Here is a 19,858-nt window from a genome sequence, read left to right as displayed (position 1 = left end):
TTCATATTTAGAAGATTTACATACAAATTACTAAATTCCTATCAATTTTCATTATCAGCACGCAAACTTCAATTTTTATGTACATATTATTTTATCTATGCATGAAAATGAATATTTCACATGATGATATTTTTAATGTGATATAGGTGACAAATAGAAAGAAGAAACTCTAGATGTCACTATTTGTATGTACATGGTAATTGGGTGGCATGCATGCAAACACCTTCATATTTTCTTCATTTAAATATTAAGTTGATTACATAATTCATGAAAGTAAAGTTTCAAGGGCTTATCAGACTGACTGTAGCTGTAAAATTAGTTGTTTATATTAGTTGTTGGTATCATTTTTATAAAGAAACAAATTTTTAAGCTATTATGTTCAAGCAGGTTTGTAAACACAATTAAAGTTTCTAAAAATTAATAAGTTTGTCGAATTAAACATTTTAGCGAAAGCCAACAAAAATCATAATATATCAACATGTACATAAATATTTACAATATGTTGATAAAATAAATATATGAATGTAATTATTTTATGATTATAATATACTAGTTTAGTCTAATCAATTTTCAGAAAAAGGAAATTTTTATTGACTGCATACTTCAAATGTATAATTTTAAAATAATTATAAATATTATGATTATTTCCAAGGCAAAAAAAAATTAAATAATTATGTAATATAAATGCAATATTCATGTAGGGAACTGAAATTTTTTCCACTCAACGGAAATGCAGATAAGATGAGAAATTACTAGTAAATAAATGAAGTATTACTGCAGAAATATGATGACACATTTACACTACCAACACCACCGGCGCTAGAAAAGGGAAAGGCAAGCAAGCAAGTCAAATTTTCTGCTATAAGCATTATGAAAATAAGCAAAAGCTTAGCAGATTTATTTATTAATTTTAAATCAAAAGGTCTAAGATTTTGGTTAGTTAACCAATTGATGTGTTCAATACTGATAACTGTCCTGAATCTCCGTTCAGCAAGAAAGCCTCAAGAGGATTGTAGGAAGATGAATTTGATGCTACAGACCTGGATGAGGATTGCAGAATTATGCTTCCTTTGGGGCATGGCACAGTAAGCAGCCGAGGTCCAGTTCGCATCTTCCAAATCTACAATTTGTGATTGGAAATATGAATATCTTAAAAGCAAAATATAACAAATAAAAATAAAAATAAAAATAAAAATAAAATAGATCAACATAATTGGAAGGTTTAACAAACTGTTAGTAGAGGAGCTTTAAAATAGTACTGTGGATGTTTTCATTTCAAGCTCATATGGTCCTCGGTCGAAGTAAGATCAAGCAGAGGTCAAAGTTGGCTCATGGCTTAAAAAAATTCGATTTCAAGCTGCCTGAGCTCCAATTTTAATCAAACCATCTTGAATCAATTTTTTTTTTTAATTAGTTTTTTTATTCTCTCGTGCTCTCTCTTACTGTACATATACAGAAGGATGCACCTTGGTGTATGCTTATTGTTGATGAAATACTTCTTGTGAATAAGACTAGAGGAGTTCAAGAAAAGCTTGAATTATAGAGGTTTACATTGGAGTCTAAAGACCTTCGTTTGAGTAGATTTAAAGCTGAATTCATGGAATGTTATTTTAGTAGTGATAGCTCTAGTGGCAGAGTTGTAACTATGGGTGATCAAATCATTAAAATGTGTGATCGTTTTATATATCTCGGGTATATTATTCAAAGTGATGGTGATGTAAATGAGGATGTAATTAGTAGAATTCAAGTTGGTTGAAGTGGAGGAATGCATTGGGCCTATTGTGTGATAGAAAAGTACCGCTTATGCTTAAAAGAAAAATTTTATAAGATGGTGGTGAGAACAACAATGCTTTATGGCGAATGTTGGCCATTACAAGAGAAGCATAACAAAGTTCAGTGTAGCAGAGATAAGAATGCTTAGGTGGATAAATGACTTGACACTTAGAGACAAAATGTGAAACGAATCTATCCGTGAAATCTTTGGTGTAGCTCCATTTGCAGAAAAGATTTGAGAGAGTCATCTTAGATGGTTTGGTCCCATTAAACGATGACCATCAGATGATCAGGTTAGGAGAGTAGATATTTTAGATTCAGCTTATGTTAAGAAAGACAGAGGTAGACCTAAAAAGACTTGGCATATTATATAAACAATGATCTTAATCTATTAGAATTAAATGAAAATATGACACTCTATAGGATAATGGAGAAAAAGGATTCATGTAGCCGACTCAACTTAGTGGGATCAATCCTTGTTAATGTTGTTCTCTCTCTCTCTCTCTCTCTCTGTGTGTGTATATATATATATATATATATATGTGTAAACATAATATGAAAATATAAAAGGAGCTTAATATAAGTAGAAGAATTGCATATAAAAAAATCAAAGTTTTACAAGAATACAGAGATTACAGACTAAAAAATTTTTAGCGCAGAAGCTGACAAAGGACTTGCTTAAATAGATAATTCTAGGAACATATTTCAAAACGTCTTATAATACATAAATTTCACATAATCACAAAAAGCATGACTAATTGGATTTTATATAAAAAAGTGAATTTATATATTAATAATTGGTGCAGGATAACTGTAAGATTAATTTTTTTTATTCTGTGTACTTAATATTTATTGCACTTAGTAAGATAAAGGCTTGCGGTTGTCGTTGTTGTCGTCGTGGTCATCGTTGTTAAGGATAAATAGTAGTAGGGTCCACTTCATCAAATAGCTTGAGAATAATTTTTTTCTTGATTGGAATTGAATAAATACCAGTTGCAATCATGATCCTAATTGACAATTATTTTTGAAACTCTACCCAATTATCTAAAATGTCATTGCTGACTTGTAAAGCTCCTTCTTACTGAACATTTTTTTCTTTTTTACCTCATGAAAAAAGAACTGGAAGCAACATTTTCAATCTTTACTTGAGGATCATTAAGAAATTTCGTCGATAATTCAGAGAGAGATCTTCTTTCCAATATGTTTTATAAATGAACTCTTTATTGGAATTAATGACCTATCAATGGATTTAAGATTGTCTGATTTTAATGGTCATCCATAATTTAATAGAAAAGAAAATTTCTAAATAAGCGCTTATGATTTAATGAGTCTCGCTGAATTTTAAGATTAAAAAATCAAAGCCAAGGTATTTGACATTGGATAAAAAATAAAAATTATGACTTTTTCGACAAGAAATTCCAATGAGGTTTTGACAATGTGAGTAAAAACTTCAGCCCATTCTGAATATTTTTCTTTGATTATAGATAGAAAGATTTGTGTGATTGCATCAAAAATATCCCATTATTTGTAAAGCAAACAGGATATTTTGTGTTGGATTCAGAACATAAAAAAAATTGATCATTGCTTTTATATAAATCCAGTAATTAAAAAAAGATTATTTATTGATAATTTGATTCTGGAGCTTTATAATCAATAGTCTTGATCTGAAAGGGCGCAAGACCTCATTGTTTATGATGAAAGATTTTATGGATAGCAGCATTGTTGATATACTCAACTCATTGTAGCTTATGCTGAATTTCAATACACTTTAATGGGATTAAGATTGTTTAAAAAATATTTTTATCATAGATTAATTCTTGTGAAAATGAAATATTTTTTATATAAATTTCTAAGATTGTCCACGTGAATGTAATATGATAATTTTCACCATTGATTAACAATAAGTTTAATAGCAATTTTCATACAAATATTCAACTTTGCTTTAAGAATTTTTTTAAAATATTTTTATTTTCTTGAATTATTTTATGTAGTCTGAATAGATGAATATTTTTCTGTTGATTTTTGTTTATGTGACCATAAAAACAAGTGGTAACCTAATCATTCGGGAAAAAAGATGAATCCCCTCCTCTGTCTTGAGGATGAAAAAAGTATCCTCCTCTAGAACAGTTAGGAGGGTTCACAAATTCCTTCATCTAGGGGTGATACATCCTTCGTCTGCCCTATAAGAGCTTACTAGTTAGAAAATCAGAAAGAAAATTTGTTACTTAATATATTCAACCTCAAAACAAAAAATTGAGAGTTATGCTTGCCAAAGAAGCAAAAATTTATTTGGCTGCGAGACTTTTATCTTTGAGAATGATAGATTTAGCTGCACTATAAACTATTCATAACAAAAATTTAATATTTAATAAATTATCTCAAAATTTAGAAAAGAATTTAGTAATGGTAAGTATTTTTTAATGACGTACTTTAATAGTGTTATATTTTATCTAAATAAAATAAATAAGTTTTTTCCTTAAAAGTTGGTGAGTTTCATTGTTTAAGTATTCTGTTATACCCTAGATTTGAAGATAATGTTGTAAAAATTATTCAAGATTTAGGATGTTCATGAAAAAATAAATTCTATGTGAGATAAAATAACAAACACTATTAAACAAACGAAAAAATATGTACTTGGATAATCAAAAGAAAAAATTTCTATAAATAAAAATAGTTGGTGGTAGAATACAAATGTGTAAGAAAATATAAAATATGATAAATTATGTTATAAAAATTGGTTTAAATGTAAAAAGCTTAGATAACTGGAAAAAATAAAAAATTGCCTTGAGGGAGTCTAAGAGAACAATATGTTACGCTAAAAAAATTTCTTTTAGTGATATTTATAATATATTAGATACAAAAGAGAGTGAAAAATATATTTATAAACTAGTCAAACAAAAATAAAAGTAAAAAATTTAACTCAAGTAAAGTGTATTAAAGATGAAAATCAAAGGGTATTGTTCTTAGAAAAAAGATATTCAACATAGGTGGGTGAACTATTTTGACAAACTTTTTAATGAAGTTTCTGAAAATAAGATCGACTTTAGTAATCTGAGTATCGTTAATAATATTAAAATGTTTTACTTTTATCATTGCATTAGTAAAAAAAAATTGCAAAAGGCTTTAAATAAAACGAAAGGTGAAAAATCTGTGGGACCTGATGATATCCCAATTGAAATGTGGGAATATATAAGAGATTTGAGAGTTTCTTGGCTTACTAAACTCTTTAATATTATTTTTAAAACTAACAAAGATGCCTGAGGAGTGGATGAATAGTAATTTGGTCCCCATTTCTAAGAATTCCCCATTTCGATGCACAAGAGAGTGCAAATTATAGAGGAATTAAGTTGATGTGTCATACTTTAAAGTTATGGGAGAGGGTAATTGAACATAGGTTAAGACATATTACAAAGATTTCTCATAATCAATTTGGATTTCGTAGACAAATTTTCAACCAAAATACCAACAAAAATAAAAAAACAAAGATTTTTAAGAGCCCTTAATTATGTAACAGATATTTATCAAAATTTAGTTCAAGAATTTGTTCCATTTTTTGATAAGCTCGAGAAAAATACCATACTATGATTGACTATACACGTGCAATAAAAAAACTTCAAATCATAGCAAAAAATTTCTCTTGTATCAATCACGTTAATCCAAATAATTTCAAAATTGTTAAAGTTGATAACTTGTACAATCTAGGATATAGCAGAATACTTAAATAATGAAACTTAACCACTTTTAAGAAAGAAGTTATTCATTTTACCTAATGTAGATGAAATATAACACAATTGAAGTACTCCATCGTTAAAATAGAAATGCTCGCTATTGTTAAATTCATTTCCATGTTTTAAGATAATTTATTAACTACGAAATTTTATTACGGATAAATTATAAAGCAGATAAATCCATCATTTTCAAAATTATTAAAAATTTTGGGGTCAAACAAATTTTTATGACTTTGCAAGCACATCTCTTAATTTTTTATTTTGAGATTGAATAAATTAAAGAAGAAATAAACTCTCTTTATGACTTTCTAACTTGTGAATTTTTACAGGATAAATTAGGGGCAGACCACCCTCAAAAGAAAAGGGTCTATGACACTCCTAACTACTCCAGGAGTGTGCTCCTTCCACAGTCGAAGAAAATGAATTAATTCGCCTTCTTCTCTAATGATAAATCTTACCACTTATTTTTGTGGATCCCCTCAACAAGAATGTACAAAGGAATCTTATCTAATTCGATCACAAAAAAATATCAGGACAAGGAAAATCTTTTAAAAAACTTCTTGAATCAAAGCCAAACATATGTATAAAAGTTATTATTGAAATCAATGTTGATGATTATCATATTACAATACCTTGATAAATTTAGAAAAGTCTGTCAAAGATAGTTCCTTATCAAAAGAAATAATTGATGATAGAAACATCTAAGAAGCAATCTTAATCTCATTAAAGCGAGCCAAAATTCAACATAAGTTAACCAAATCAATTGAGTATAATAAGGCTACTATTTGTAAAATAATTCACGATAAAAAATGGGGTCTCACGCCCATTCAAATCAAGTCTTTTTTATTTTAACTTTTTACCACACTCAAACGCACAGACACGGCATAGGCAAAGCCATGAATTCAAAACCTCATGATTTGAAAAAAACTCTCAACCATTAGGCTAATGTGGCTTGCATAAAAAAGACTATTGATTATAAAACTCCACCATCAATTTATCACAAACAATCTCTTTTAATTAATAGACATATATGGAAGCAATGAGCAAAGCTTTCTATATTCTTAATCCAAGATGCAAGCATTCAAATAATTCATCATAAAAATGGGGTCTCATGCCCATTCAAATCAGGACTTTTTTTTTATTTGTTTTTTTCCCATACACGCAAACACACGCACATCACATATGCAAGGACATAAACCAGTGCCTCTTGATTTGAAAGAAAACTCTCAAACATTAGGCTAATGTGGCTTGCATAATAAAGACTATTGATTATAAAATTTCACAATCAAATATTAGCCGAACAATCTCTTTTAATTACTGGACATATATATAAGCAATGAGCAAAGCTTTCTATATGCTTAATCTGAGATGCAAGTATTCATGGATATGTTCTTATGGCATAGATTATAACGTTAAAAATACCCAGCTATTTTTGTAAATTGTGGAATAATTTTAGTGCAATCACACAAATCCTTTCACCTCCAATCTTCCTCATATTGCAAAAATTCTATCAAGGACAATCAAAATTTTTATTTTTTACCAAATGTTAGATATCTTGAATTTGGTCATGAAATCTTGAAATTGAACAAGTCTCAATAAATTGTAAGTGCATACTTAATTTTTTTTTTATTAAATGGACGACCATTAAATCGAAGAAAAACTTAAATCCATGTAAAATATTATTAATTCTAATAAGAAACTATTTTACAAAACACATCAAAAATAAGATTTTTCCCTGCAGTTCATTCAAGTAAATCTTGGACAAAATTTCTCGAATGAATCCATAGAAAAATTACAAAAATAGCTGATAGATTTTTTTCAAAAGAAGAAAAAGAAAACATATCTCAATCAAAAAGAGCCTCAGAAGGAAGCAAAGACATGGTAGATAATTGGGAAGTTACAAAAAATAATTGTCATAAGATATAGATAGACCCTACCACCACTTATGTAATAACAATCAAGAATAAAAAAAAATCTAGGGGGATTTGCATACATAACACTCAAAACTATCAATATTATACCTCTAACACTTAAATATTTACACCGTATGGTACCTAGTGTTACGGTGTTAGACGATCTTGCCGAAAGGGAAAGCAATCATCATATGATAGGATCGTAGCATACAAAGACCTCTAAAACTCCAATCATTGTCCTTCAAGTCGCAAAGAGAATGCAGCGTACAAATCTCCAAAACTCCCATCATTCTCCTTCGTCGATGGCGAAAGGGATTGCAATGTATATAGACCTCCAAAACTCCCACGTGGCGGGATTGCGTCGTATAGAGACCTCCGAAACTACTGGACTCTAACTTTCTCCTCGACGAAGGAATCGCGACATACAAAGACCTCCAAAACTCTCATCTTTCTCCTCGACAATGGGATAGCAGTGTACAAAAACCTCCAAAACTCCCAACTTTCTCCTCCTTGTACCGCTAATGCAAAGCTCACAAAAGCTCCCAGATAGACATGTGACAAGATAAGTTTTCAACAAAGTGCTAACTTTGTTTTTATTTGAATATTTTAAGTGATAAAATGTAAATATTTAAATTTCTGCGTGAGATATATAATATTGATAGTTTTGAGTGCTATGTATGTAATCATTTGGTGAAAATAGACCCAGCATTTATCCCCAAAATAAATAAATTTAATCTTACAACTATCCTGCACCAATTATTAATAAAGAAATACACAATTTCATCCAAAATTTAACCATTCAAGTTTTTTCTGCTTATGTGAATTTTATATATTAAAGTTCGTTCCCATAGTCCTCTATTTAAAACAAGTTTTTGGATTAGCTTATGTGCTGAAAATTTTTAAGCCTTTAGTCTCCTTGTTCTAGTAAAACTATGTGTATTTTACACTGTAAGTCTTATAAATATAATATTAAGCTCCTTTTATATTCTATTTATACTTTCACATTATGTTTATATATGGAAAAATAGTCGGCAACATCATCAAATATTTGTATGAAAGCTACTATCAAATTTATTATTGAAATAAAAAATTGGCATAAGAGCCATATATACATATTATGTACATGTATAGGAAGTTCAAGACGATCAAAGCATTGCTCAAAACCTTGACTAATCAATATATAGAGATATTTTCACATTATGTTTATAACTCTCAATTTTGACTCTCTCTCTCTCTGGACATGTATAAGAAATTCAAGACGATGAAAGCTACTACGACGTGCAAGCATCTAAGTCAACAGGGAGATCATTGCGTGCAAGTATTTCTGAAACTCTAGTCACTCGTTTATCACCCTTTTTCCACTTTGCTCATAAATTATATCCGATTAAAAAATGATAATAATAAAGTAAAATTTAATTATTGTAAGTTATATATGATTAAGAATAAGAATGGTGCAACAACTCAATATAAAATACATCTATAAAATTATTAAAAAAAGTTAGGAAAATGACAAGTGCATATCACTATGGGAAAACCAACACCTATATCTGAATGTGGGAGTTGAGTCCAAACTTGGAAGTATGATCATGCTAAAATATGAGATATTACATTCCATATGATTATGATTCATGAGTTAAATTTCATTTCTAAAGAATTTTTAATCGATAAATTAATAGGTGTGATTAAATTTATAAAATTATTCATTTAATTTTTTCTATGAAAATCTAGATACACGTTTGAATTTTTAGCTCGTTTAAATACTTATTCACTTGTCATAAACAAATCAAGTACAAAACAAATTCAAATATTAAAAAATTTAAACATGTCAAGCTTGAAAAATATATGAAAGCTCGACATAAGCTCAAGCCGAAAATGAACAATTTATAATTATACCAAGCTAAGTCCGAACTATAATATAATTAGCTCGACTTTGCTCGATTACAACTCTTAAGTGTCCATGAATCATAAATGAAGATAAAAGAACCTCATTTTTAAAGGCAAATTCAAACTATACCAACATGTTAGAATAACAATTCAGATTTCTCCATCGCTTTAGAAAAGTCCGTAACTCAAAATTAGTGCAAAAAATAAAGGAAAAGGTAGAGAAATAAAAGTAATTAAGCAAGCGACAAGAATACCAACAACAACAACAACAAAGCCTTAATCCTACTACGTGGAGTCAACTACATGAATCCTTTTTCTCCATTGCGTCCTATTGAGTGTCATATTTTCATTTAATTTTAATAAATTAAGATAATTTTTTGTACAATAAGCCCAAGTCTTCTTAAGTCAACCTCTGTCTTTCTTAACATAAGTCGAATCTAAAATATCTGCTCTCCTAATATGATCATCAGATGGTCGACTTTTAATGTGACCAAACCATCTAAGACGATTATCTGGAGTTACACTAATCCTATCACGGATATAATAATTTCACAATTTGTCTCTAAGTGTAAAGCCTAAAGCATTTGTCTCTAAGTGTAAAGCCATTCATCCACCTAATCATTCTCATCTCGACAACACTTAACTTAGTATTATGCTTCTCTTTTAAAGGCCAACATTACATTCAGCGCCAGAGTATTGCAGGTCTCACCACCATCTTATAATATTTTCCTTTCAGTCTAAGAGGTACCTTTTTATCACATAAAAGACCCGAAGCATTCCTCCACTTCAACCAACCAACTTGAATTCTACTATTAACATCCTCATTTATAGCACCATCACACCATCACATCATTTATAGCACCATCACATTGAACAATAAACCCGAGATATCTAAATCGTTCACACCTTTTAATAATTTGATCACTTCTGTCACTGGAGCTATTACAACTAAAATTACATTCCATGTATTTAGTTTTAGTTCTACTCAAATGTAGGCATTTACACTCCAAGGTAGACCTCTGTAATTTAAGTTTTTTCCTGGGTTTTTTCTCTCGTCTTATCCACGAGAAGGATATCATCATCAAAAAGCATACACCAAGGTATATACTCCTGAAAATGTCCAATAAGACCATCCATACAGCCACAACAACAAAGCTTTAATCCCACTACATGGGGTCGGCTACATGAATCATTTTTCTCCATTGCGTCCTATTTAGAGTCATATTTTCATTTAGTTATAAATAATTAAGATTATTTTTAATACAATAAGACAAGTCTTCCTAGGTCCACCTCTGCGTTTCTTAACATAAGTCGAATCGAAAACATCTACTCTCCTAATTGTAATGTGACCAAACCATCTAAGACGACTTTCTCTATTTTTTTCTGTCACAGGAGCTACACCAACCCTATCACAGATATATTCATTTCACATTTTGTCTCTAAGTGTAAAGCCACTCATCCACCAAACCATGTAAGACGACTTTCTCTAAGTGTGGAGCCACTCATGACACATCAACTTAATTCCTCTATAATTTGCAAACTCTTGTGCATCCCCTTTATTCTTAGAAAAAGGGACCAAAATACTATTCCTCCACTCCTCAGACATCTTTTTAGTTTTTAAAATAATATTAAAGAGTTTAGTAAGTCAAGAAAGTCCCAAATCTCCTAAATATTTTCATGCTTCAATTGGGATATCATCAGGTCCTACAGACTTTCCACCCTTGGTTTTCTGTAAAGCTACTTCAACTTCTTTTTTTACTTATGCGGCGATAAAAATGACACGTTTTATTATTATTAACCATATTAAGATTACTAATGTCCGATCGTATTTTCAGAAACAACATTAAAAGTTTATCAAAATAACTCGTCCACCTATGTTGAATATTTTTTTCTAAGAAAAACACTTTTTGATTTTCATCTTTAATACACTTTACTTGAGTTAAATCTCCAAGTAAGACCATCCATAACTAAAGCAAAAAGATATGGGCTTAAAGCTGATCCCTGATGCAATCCAACAGAAATAGAAAAATATTTGGTCAATCCTCCTTCAGTTTGAACAAAAGTAATAGCTCTAGTATACATATCTTTAATGACTTGAATATAGGTCAAATCAATACCTTTCTTCTCAAAAACTCTCCAAAGGATATCTCCTGGAACTTTATCTTAAGCTTTTTCTCAATCAATAAAAATCAAATGTCGATCCTCCTTATTATATCTGAACTTCTCCATCAAACCTATCAATAAATGGATAGCTTCCATAGTAGACCTGACCGACATAAAACCAAATAATACGTCTTAACCTATGTTCAATTACCCTCTCCCATAAATTTAAAGTATGACACATCAACTTAATTCCTCTCTAATTTGCACACTCTTGTGCATCCCCTGTATTCTTAAAAATAGGGACCAAAATACTCCTCCTCCACTCCTCAGACATATTTTTAGTTTTTAAAATAATATTAAAGAGTTTAATAAGCCAAGAAACTGCCAAGAAACTCTCCAAGAAACTCTCAAATCTCCTAAATATTTTCACGCTTCAATTGGGATATCATCAGATCCTACAGACTTTCAACTCTTGATTTTCTTTAAAGTCTCTTCAACTTCTTTTTTACTAACACGACCGTAATAATGATACGTTTTATTATTATTAATGATACTAAGATCACTAAGGTCAATCATATGTTTAGAAACTGCATTAACAAGTTTATCAAAATTTATCAAAATAACTCACCCACCACTCACCCACCAATGTTGAATATTTTTTTCTAAGAAAAACACTTTTTGATTTTCATCTTTAATACACTTTACTTGAGTTAAATATTTACTTTTCTTTTCTTTTTTTTAGCTAGTTTATACAAATATTTTTCATCATCCTTAGTATATAATCTATTATAAAGATCACTAAAAGTAGAATTTTCAGCGTCACAGTTTGTTCTTTTAGACTCCTTGCATGTCGTTTGATATTTTTCCTAGTTTTCTAACGTTTGATATTTTTCCTAGTTTGTTTGATATTTTTCCTAGTTTTCTAAGCTTTTACGTTTAAACCAATTTTTATAACATAACTTCTTATATTTTATCTTTTCTTACACATTATTATTCCACCACTAACAATTTTTATTTATAAAAACTTTTTTTAATTCTCCAAATACATCTTTTGCTACTTGTTTAATAGTGTTTGTTACTTTTTCCCACATAATATTTGCTTTATCATGCACATCTCAAATTTTGAAATATTGAATTTTACTCATAAAAATAATTTTATTTGTCTTTTAGATTCCCCCATCTGATTCTACGAAGATGAATCCTAGTATTCTTTATTTTACAACTCTTCATCTTAAAATATAGAACTAAAAATCAATGTTGCGTACTTAAATCTTCACTTGGAATGACCTTACAATCTTTACAATCTCGACGATCTCTTCTTCTAATAAGAAAATAATCAATTTGTGTTTTATTAGATCTATTCTTATAAATAACAACATTGTCGTATCTTTTATTGAATAAAATAATAGTAATAACAAAATTATACGCTAAAACAAAATCTAAAATGACTCTATCTTCTTCATTAGTCACTCCAAAACTGTAGCCACCATGAATATTTCAAAAATCTTCTACCACTCTACAAACATGTCCATTTAAATCTCCTCCAATAAAAATTCTTTCTTTAAGAGGTATCATTTGTATGAAGTCTTCTAAGTCATTCCAGAATTTTTTTTAGACCCTATTATATCTAAACCTACATGAGGAGTATAAGCACTTATAATATAAAAATCTTAATATCAATAATAATCTTAAAGGCTATAATTCTATCTCCAATCTCTTATCTATAATTACACCTACAACATTTCTAGTGCGACTCTTATCAGAATACCAAAGTTTAAAACCTAAGTTATCAATCTCTTTAGTTTTTTCTCCAACCCATTTAGATTCTTGAATACATAAGATATTAAATTTTCTAAGTCATTCCAGAATTTTTTTTAGACCCTATTATATCTAAACCTACATGAGGAGTATAAGCACTTATAATATAAAAATCTTAACTACTTGAGGAGCATAACAACTTATAACATCAAAAATCTCATTATCAATAATAATCTTAAATGCTATAATTCTATCTCCAATCTCTTATCTATAATTACACCTACAACATTTCTAGTGCGACTCTTATCAGAATACCAAAATTTAAAACCTAAGTTATCAATATCAATCTCTTTAGTTTTTTCTTTTCTCCAACCCATTTAGATTCTTGAATACATAAGATATTAAATTTCCCATGAACCATAATATCGACTAATTTCATTAACCTGTGAAAACACATACATTCCAAGATCCAATCCTAATACTAGTTTCATGGAATAATTTTTTGGTCTGCATTTGTCTATAATGTAGAAACTCTTGCTTAGTTGACACTACACCTGTCCGACAGTGTATCGACCCTTACTTTTCATTATATTCAGGTCATATAGTGTGATCAATCTCTTTAGTTTTTTCTATTTAGATTCTTGAATACATAAGATATTAATTTTTCTATGAATCATAATGTCAACTAATTTCATTAATTTACCATTGAGAATACCTATATTCCAAGATTCTATCATAATATTAATTTCATTAGTTTCATGAACTAATTCTTTTACCCGCATTCATTTGTGATGTGGGTACCCTTACTTATTTGACACAACACCTGGGCGCCAGTGTAGTGACACTTGCACACTTTTTATTGTATTTAGGTCATACAATGCGTCACTTCCAGATGACACCCTAACACTTGCACAATGATTAAAAGGATTCATGACATGATTTTTCGACAAGTTTTACGTTGGTTGTCGACTACATAACGCAACCCTCCACTTTTCATATCCGGGCTTAGGACCGGCAATGGCAGCGACAAAAATACCAACATTTAACATAATTACTCAAATTTCTAAAACATTTTATGTAGCCTGTAATTAAAACTTTGTATGATTATACACAGAAAACAGGAGAAAATAAAGTGATTTCTTCTCTAATAAAAAAAAGCAAGTTATTTTAGCAAATAAAAATATGCAAGTGCCACATAAAGAGTGGTACAACGTACACCCATTAGGCTTGGTAGACAGATGGAACATCGAGATTAGTTCATGGAAACAGACTGTAGAAACAATTAAAAATTAGAAACATATTCTTTCTAGCAGCTTACCTCAATAATCCCTTTACGTGGTGCATGGATCGCTAGACACAAGGAGTAGTCATTTTTTCTTTGTCCAGTGTAATTGGAACTTGTCGATGCTCTGTCTTTGTTAATCAGAGCCTCAATAAAAAGACATGATGCTTCTCGGTACCCCTAAAAGATGTAAAAAATCGTAAACAGTCAAGAAAAATTAAAACCCAAATGTAATGAATTAAAAGATGTACCTTCCAAAGTCGTACAACAACAAGAGCTTGAGTATCTAGCAAAAGAACTCTTCCAAGAGAATCTGTTATCGCAGCTAATGTACCACTAGGGCTGACAGCAAGTTTCTCTCCTTTCCTAGGTGAATCTTTCAAGCACGTCAAAGGTGAAGCTGCCACAAATATGCTGCTAGAAATAAGTACATGACTTGTACTATGCGCATTGATGTTTCTTTCTTAAATTTGCATTCAAGCATAAAATCGATAGCATAAATTGGGTATGATGGTTAAAAACTAGAAAATGCAACTAAGCGTCTGAAAGTCATCCTTAAACATAGCAGCCTTATTAGGATCCAGCAGCATATTGCAGCTTAATGTTCTTATGCATGAATGAATGTCTATTCAAAGTATTTCCAATAGATTGGAAAGCAAGTTACATTCTCAGACCAAACAAGATGCATAATTAGTAGAGGTATCAAATCGGGTTCGCAGGTCAGGTTCGAGTTCGGATCCAATCTGATATTAAACGGGTCAAAAAGTCACAAGCAAACCCGACCTGCTAACCCAAACCTGACCCTTATAACACATTTAACATAAAATAATAGCTATTCGGGTCAATTTTGGATTGACATGTCAATTTTGAGTCCATTTTGAGTTAGCGGATTAGTTTCGAAATACTTTTAAGTTGGCGGGTCAACCCGACACCACACAAAAAATTAAATAAGTAAATTCAGTAAAATGGTGACTTCCAAAAGATAAATTGGTAACTCTAACCAACAAATAAGTGACTTCAACAAACTAAAATTATACAAGAAATTAAAATTCCTGCCTGAGAAAATTGAATATTTATTTATATATTTAACAATACACCTTTTGTAACGGGATGATAATCTAGATATATTTTTTTCTACATTATAAAGCATTTCCCATGGTGCCAATACCCATAGCCCAAACTTATAAATACAAGCCAGAAAAAGCCTGAGATATCAGATCATAGGTACTGAAAACTGTATTTCGGCAACCTAGTCAAATTCCCAAAGCTCTTCACTATAGATTCTATGGCCTTTCTCTTTCTTCCTTCTTCCCTCTTTCTATCTCTACTTTTCTATTCCATGTCCCTTGTAGTTCTTGTTAATAAATATCTGTTGTTACTCAATGATAAATTTGAATCAAACATGAAACTTCTACGAGATAATACAACCAATCTGCCTACACTAAATGTTGGAGAAATAAATCATGCAGTTAATTAACGTCACATGGGCATCCTCAATACTGTCAGATTATAAGAATCCTCAAATCAACAGAACATATTTCATATGCACATGCAAACGAATGAGATATGGCTGCATAATGGATAGATTTGGTTCCTGGGCATAGGCGGTGCTGACATCAACTTTAAGAAAAAAAAAATTAAAAATAAAAACTTAAGTGCTTATTTTGAAGACTGAAATTTCATCAACTACATCAAAGGAAAGTTACTTTCAAGGATGAACTTTATTGAAACCTTAATTGTCAGTTTGCACGCCAAATTCACTTTGGTGGCTTAAAAGTTTCTAAAGCTGCTTTATTAGAAAGGTCACAGGTTTCATTCTTGAACATACAAGAAAATGTAGAATCAGCAAAACTGACAAAAGTTACTGGCCTCAATCTTAAGCATTGCATTCTAGAGATACTAATTAGACAGTAAAGCCCAAATAGTTCAGACTGTCAAACTAAATCTTCCATTATTCTTGTTTCTGAATTTCTCCCTAATGCATTAAAGCAACCTAAGTATATAAGCTTCTCTTAATATTAGTGTGGTTACTACGATAGCAAATTCAACATAAAAATGTAAAATTTCAATAACCATATTGCTTTATGATAAGCTTTCAGTTATTGCAACAGTACAGCCCAAATAGTTCAGACTGTCAATCTAAATCTTCCATTATTCTCGTTTCTGAATTTCTCCCTTACGCATTAAAGCAACCATAAGTCTGCAAGATTCTCTTAATAATAGATGGTTATTACCAAAGCAAAGTCAACACACAAATTTAACATTTTGCTAACAGAATTGCTTTCTGATAGGCTTTCAGTTTTTGCAATTAACTGGAATGAAGCAATACTAACTATATATTGAATAGTTCATTTCAAAATTTAGGGTGCATTTGGGGCGGCGGCGCGCTGCCGACCATAGTTTCAGTTTGCCTGCATTCTCAAAAAACTGCAGGTAAAAACTGCATTCTCAAAAAGCTGCAGCTAAAGCTGGGATTTCCCACCACAACTGGCTACCGGTGGCTACTCGAAAGTTGCGAACTGACTTTTTTTTTAAAAAAAATTTCATAATAACAACCACAGCTTTTTGAACAGTTTCTTCGGCAGCTTCACAACTGCTTTTCAAACAGCTACAACTGCCCCAAGCGGACCCTTAGTTGCTAGAACTACAGTAAAAATATAGAACGCTTTTACTATACATTGAGCGAAGTTGTGTTGTTCATTCTAACCATTTTCAAAATAACTAACACTCCTCTTGAAATAGCTTTAAGTTTCTTTTTCTCCATCATAAAATTGTAAATACCAACAAAATGGCACACAATAACTCTGTGAGAATGAGCCTTTGACTCAATCCTAAAATCCATCCATGATTGTTAACAACAAAAACTCTTCCTTTTTCTGTGAATGAACCATAGAATTATTTAACATACACAAAGGACAATTGAAGAACATACATAATGGAATGTTTTTTGATAGAGAACACCACATAATTTTGAGTCATACATTATCATGATGGTGATTCTTCCAATATAATATAGGTCAGAATGGATAAATCTGTAAATTACGTTTATATGGTCCTGTTCTAGTTGCGGTGCTTGGCAGTAACTTTAAGCTAGTTTCATTATACACAAATTCTTACTTTTAAAAAATAGAATAGAAAAATGGCTGTAGATTGATTGCTATTGCAAATCCTTTTTTCTGCATGCAAAGCCACAATCTCAATCAAAGTAAAATTTAAAAGAAAACAAATGCAACTGGATTCCCACCTTTGGCAAATGGCTGTAAAACCACACGAGGATTCTTCGAAAAGGACTGCTCAGTTCGCCATATCATTTTGGAAAATGATGCTAGGGTTGAAAAAGTAACAGGGACGACCTTAGATAAAATTGCTCCAACAATAGATCGGTTCCTATCCTCAGAAAGCCTGATCACCGGAGAAAGGAAATCAGAAACATTCTAGTTCTATGAAACTACAAAAATCACAACAGCAACTTCAGAAGTAATACTCCAAAAATGATCGACGGTGATCCTAACTTACCTAAAAGCTGAAATTACAGCATTTTCTCCAACAGTAATTGCACAGTAGTAACGTTGACTCGACTGCCCAGTAATAAAAGGAGCTGAATTCAATACCAGCATAGACTCAGAGATTATCCATTAAAATTGTCTATTTTAGCAGAAGAAAAATGGCATTTAGGCAGAAATAGGAAAGATACTACTGAAGATGAAATAACTTGAAAGCTACTAATACGGGCTCTACTCAGAAGAAGGCCATTTACCTGGAGCTCCAGCAATGGAGGAGGCATTATCCCCACAATAGCAGCATCCAAGCATGACCCGTACTTACTTACACTCCACAGCTGGAACGGTATCCTCCCATAGGGACTATCATCTCCGTCCTCGGTGGTAAACCTGTTATTCCACGCCCGGGATCCTTCCTCTTCTAACCATCTTCGAAACAGGCTCTGCGCTTCAATAGAACTCTCATTAAAAGGTGGGAAAAAAACAACAAATTATTTCAAGAAAGAAAAAACAACTAATTATTTCAAGAAAGAAAAAACAACTAATTTCTTGTATAAAGAGAACTCTCATCATAAAAGCATCTTCCTTATTGGAAAATGACCTGTATATCTGAGCCATCGAAGCGAGCAACAACCCCAGGTAAAATAACGCAAAGTTCTTCTGAAGAAGCTGCAGCACCTGCAGCATCTAGGAGAGATTCCCCCCTCTTTTCCCGGAATCGCAACCTCAGAATACGACCGGGATGCACAAGCTACACGAATGCAACAAACATGAGAATGAAAACTAGAAACCATAACAAATTTGGGAGATGATGAAAAAGAAGACTAACTTACCTGTTTGTGGATAAGATCACCCGCTAGAGAGTAAATAAGGAGGAATCCAGCAGAGGAGCCGAGGGCGATAGTGAGGAGATCGGCGAAGGGAAGCCATTCGATCGCCGAAATGCGACCCTCTTCAGCGGAGAGAGATGGGCGGACGGTGGTTCGGCGTCGGGAAGAAGATGGATCGAGTGGAAGAAGAAGAAGGAGGGAGAGGGAAGTGTGAGCTAGGGCGAGGGCCTGTGGGTGTAGAGTGGCTAGTAAGGAAGGGTCTGAGAGCCATCCCTCGCGCTCACCAGCGCCAAGATCTTCGAGCTCGCTGCAAGCGATGCAGCAAAGGTCGGTGAAGTGACTCCGCCGTGCCATGCCGGGTAGAAGGATGAAGCAGAAAGGAAAATGGGCGGAGGGAGAGAAAGAAGACGATGAGATCTGACCTGATTCGAACTCGTTGCAAGTGAATACGCAACTCGGATCTGCGGCGAAAAAGGGCTAGAACCGAGGAGTTTACAGCCCAAAGGCTTCAAACATCTTATTAGTTCAGATAAATAACTTATTCTGATAATTTGTTCATGAACAACTGATCTGAATAAGCTGTATAACTATTTAATTTGTGCGTTTAAAAAATAATTAATTCTGGATAAATGATTATTCTGTCTCTGCTGTAGATAAGATGTTTAGCTATTTGTTTTGTGTGTTTTGTAAACAATTTATTTGTAGATTTTTTTAATTAAATGAACAATCTGTCACGTAGAATTTGTAATTTTCTCAACAATATTAAATTTCAGTTGTCAAGACAAGGAAATACAAAAAAATTGAGTTATATTTACATAACTCAAATATTTCTGATCACATCAAACAAGGGATATCAATATCTCATAATAATGCTTATTGTAATAATGACTGACCTGATTTATCACAAGAAAATATAAAAATTCAATGCTTTTAGTATCAGATAAGTAAAATTTGAATAAACTAATTTGCCATTAATATATATGACAATTATCAGCATTAGATATCTTCAGTTATTAACCTTGGAAGCCTCGTCATTCCTCATCTTCAATTGATCCATATAAATCATTTCCAACTGAATTGTTAAACC

The 19,858-nt window shown here is 31.4% G+C and overlaps 1 protein-coding gene across 1 annotated transcript; it reads right to left on the bottom strand.

The window, feature by feature from the left end:
• Positions 1 to 707: 707 nt before the first annotated feature.
• Positions 708 to 19,259, bottom strand: LOC110038146 (rab3 GTPase-activating protein non-catalytic subunit). The gene is made up of 8 exons (XM_020742916.1): positions 18,775 to 19,259; positions 18,543 to 18,692; positions 18,199 to 18,384; positions 17,958 to 18,019; positions 17,686 to 17,843; positions 14,693 to 14,841; positions 14,478 to 14,621; positions 708 to 1,120 (listed from the first exon to the last, which is right to left on the bottom strand). Exons 1-8 carry the CDS (start codon positions 19,123 to 19,125, stop codon positions 941 to 943), a joined length of 1,380 nt encoding a protein of 459 aa, XP_020598575.1. The 5' UTR covers positions 19,126 to 19,259; the 3' UTR covers positions 708 to 940.
• Between the last annotated feature and the right edge of the window lie 599 nt (positions 19,260 to 19,858).

This window comes from Phalaenopsis equestris, unplaced genomic scaffold (assembly GCF_001263595.1).
Source record: "Phalaenopsis equestris unplaced genomic scaffold, ASM126359v1 Scaffold231576, whole genome shotgun sequence".
NCBI lineage: Eukaryota > Viridiplantae > Streptophyta > Magnoliopsida > Asparagales > Orchidaceae > Phalaenopsis > Phalaenopsis equestris.
The sequence above is the reverse complement of the archived record's forward strand: the minus strand, read 5'-3'. Positions and strand labels throughout refer to the sequence as shown.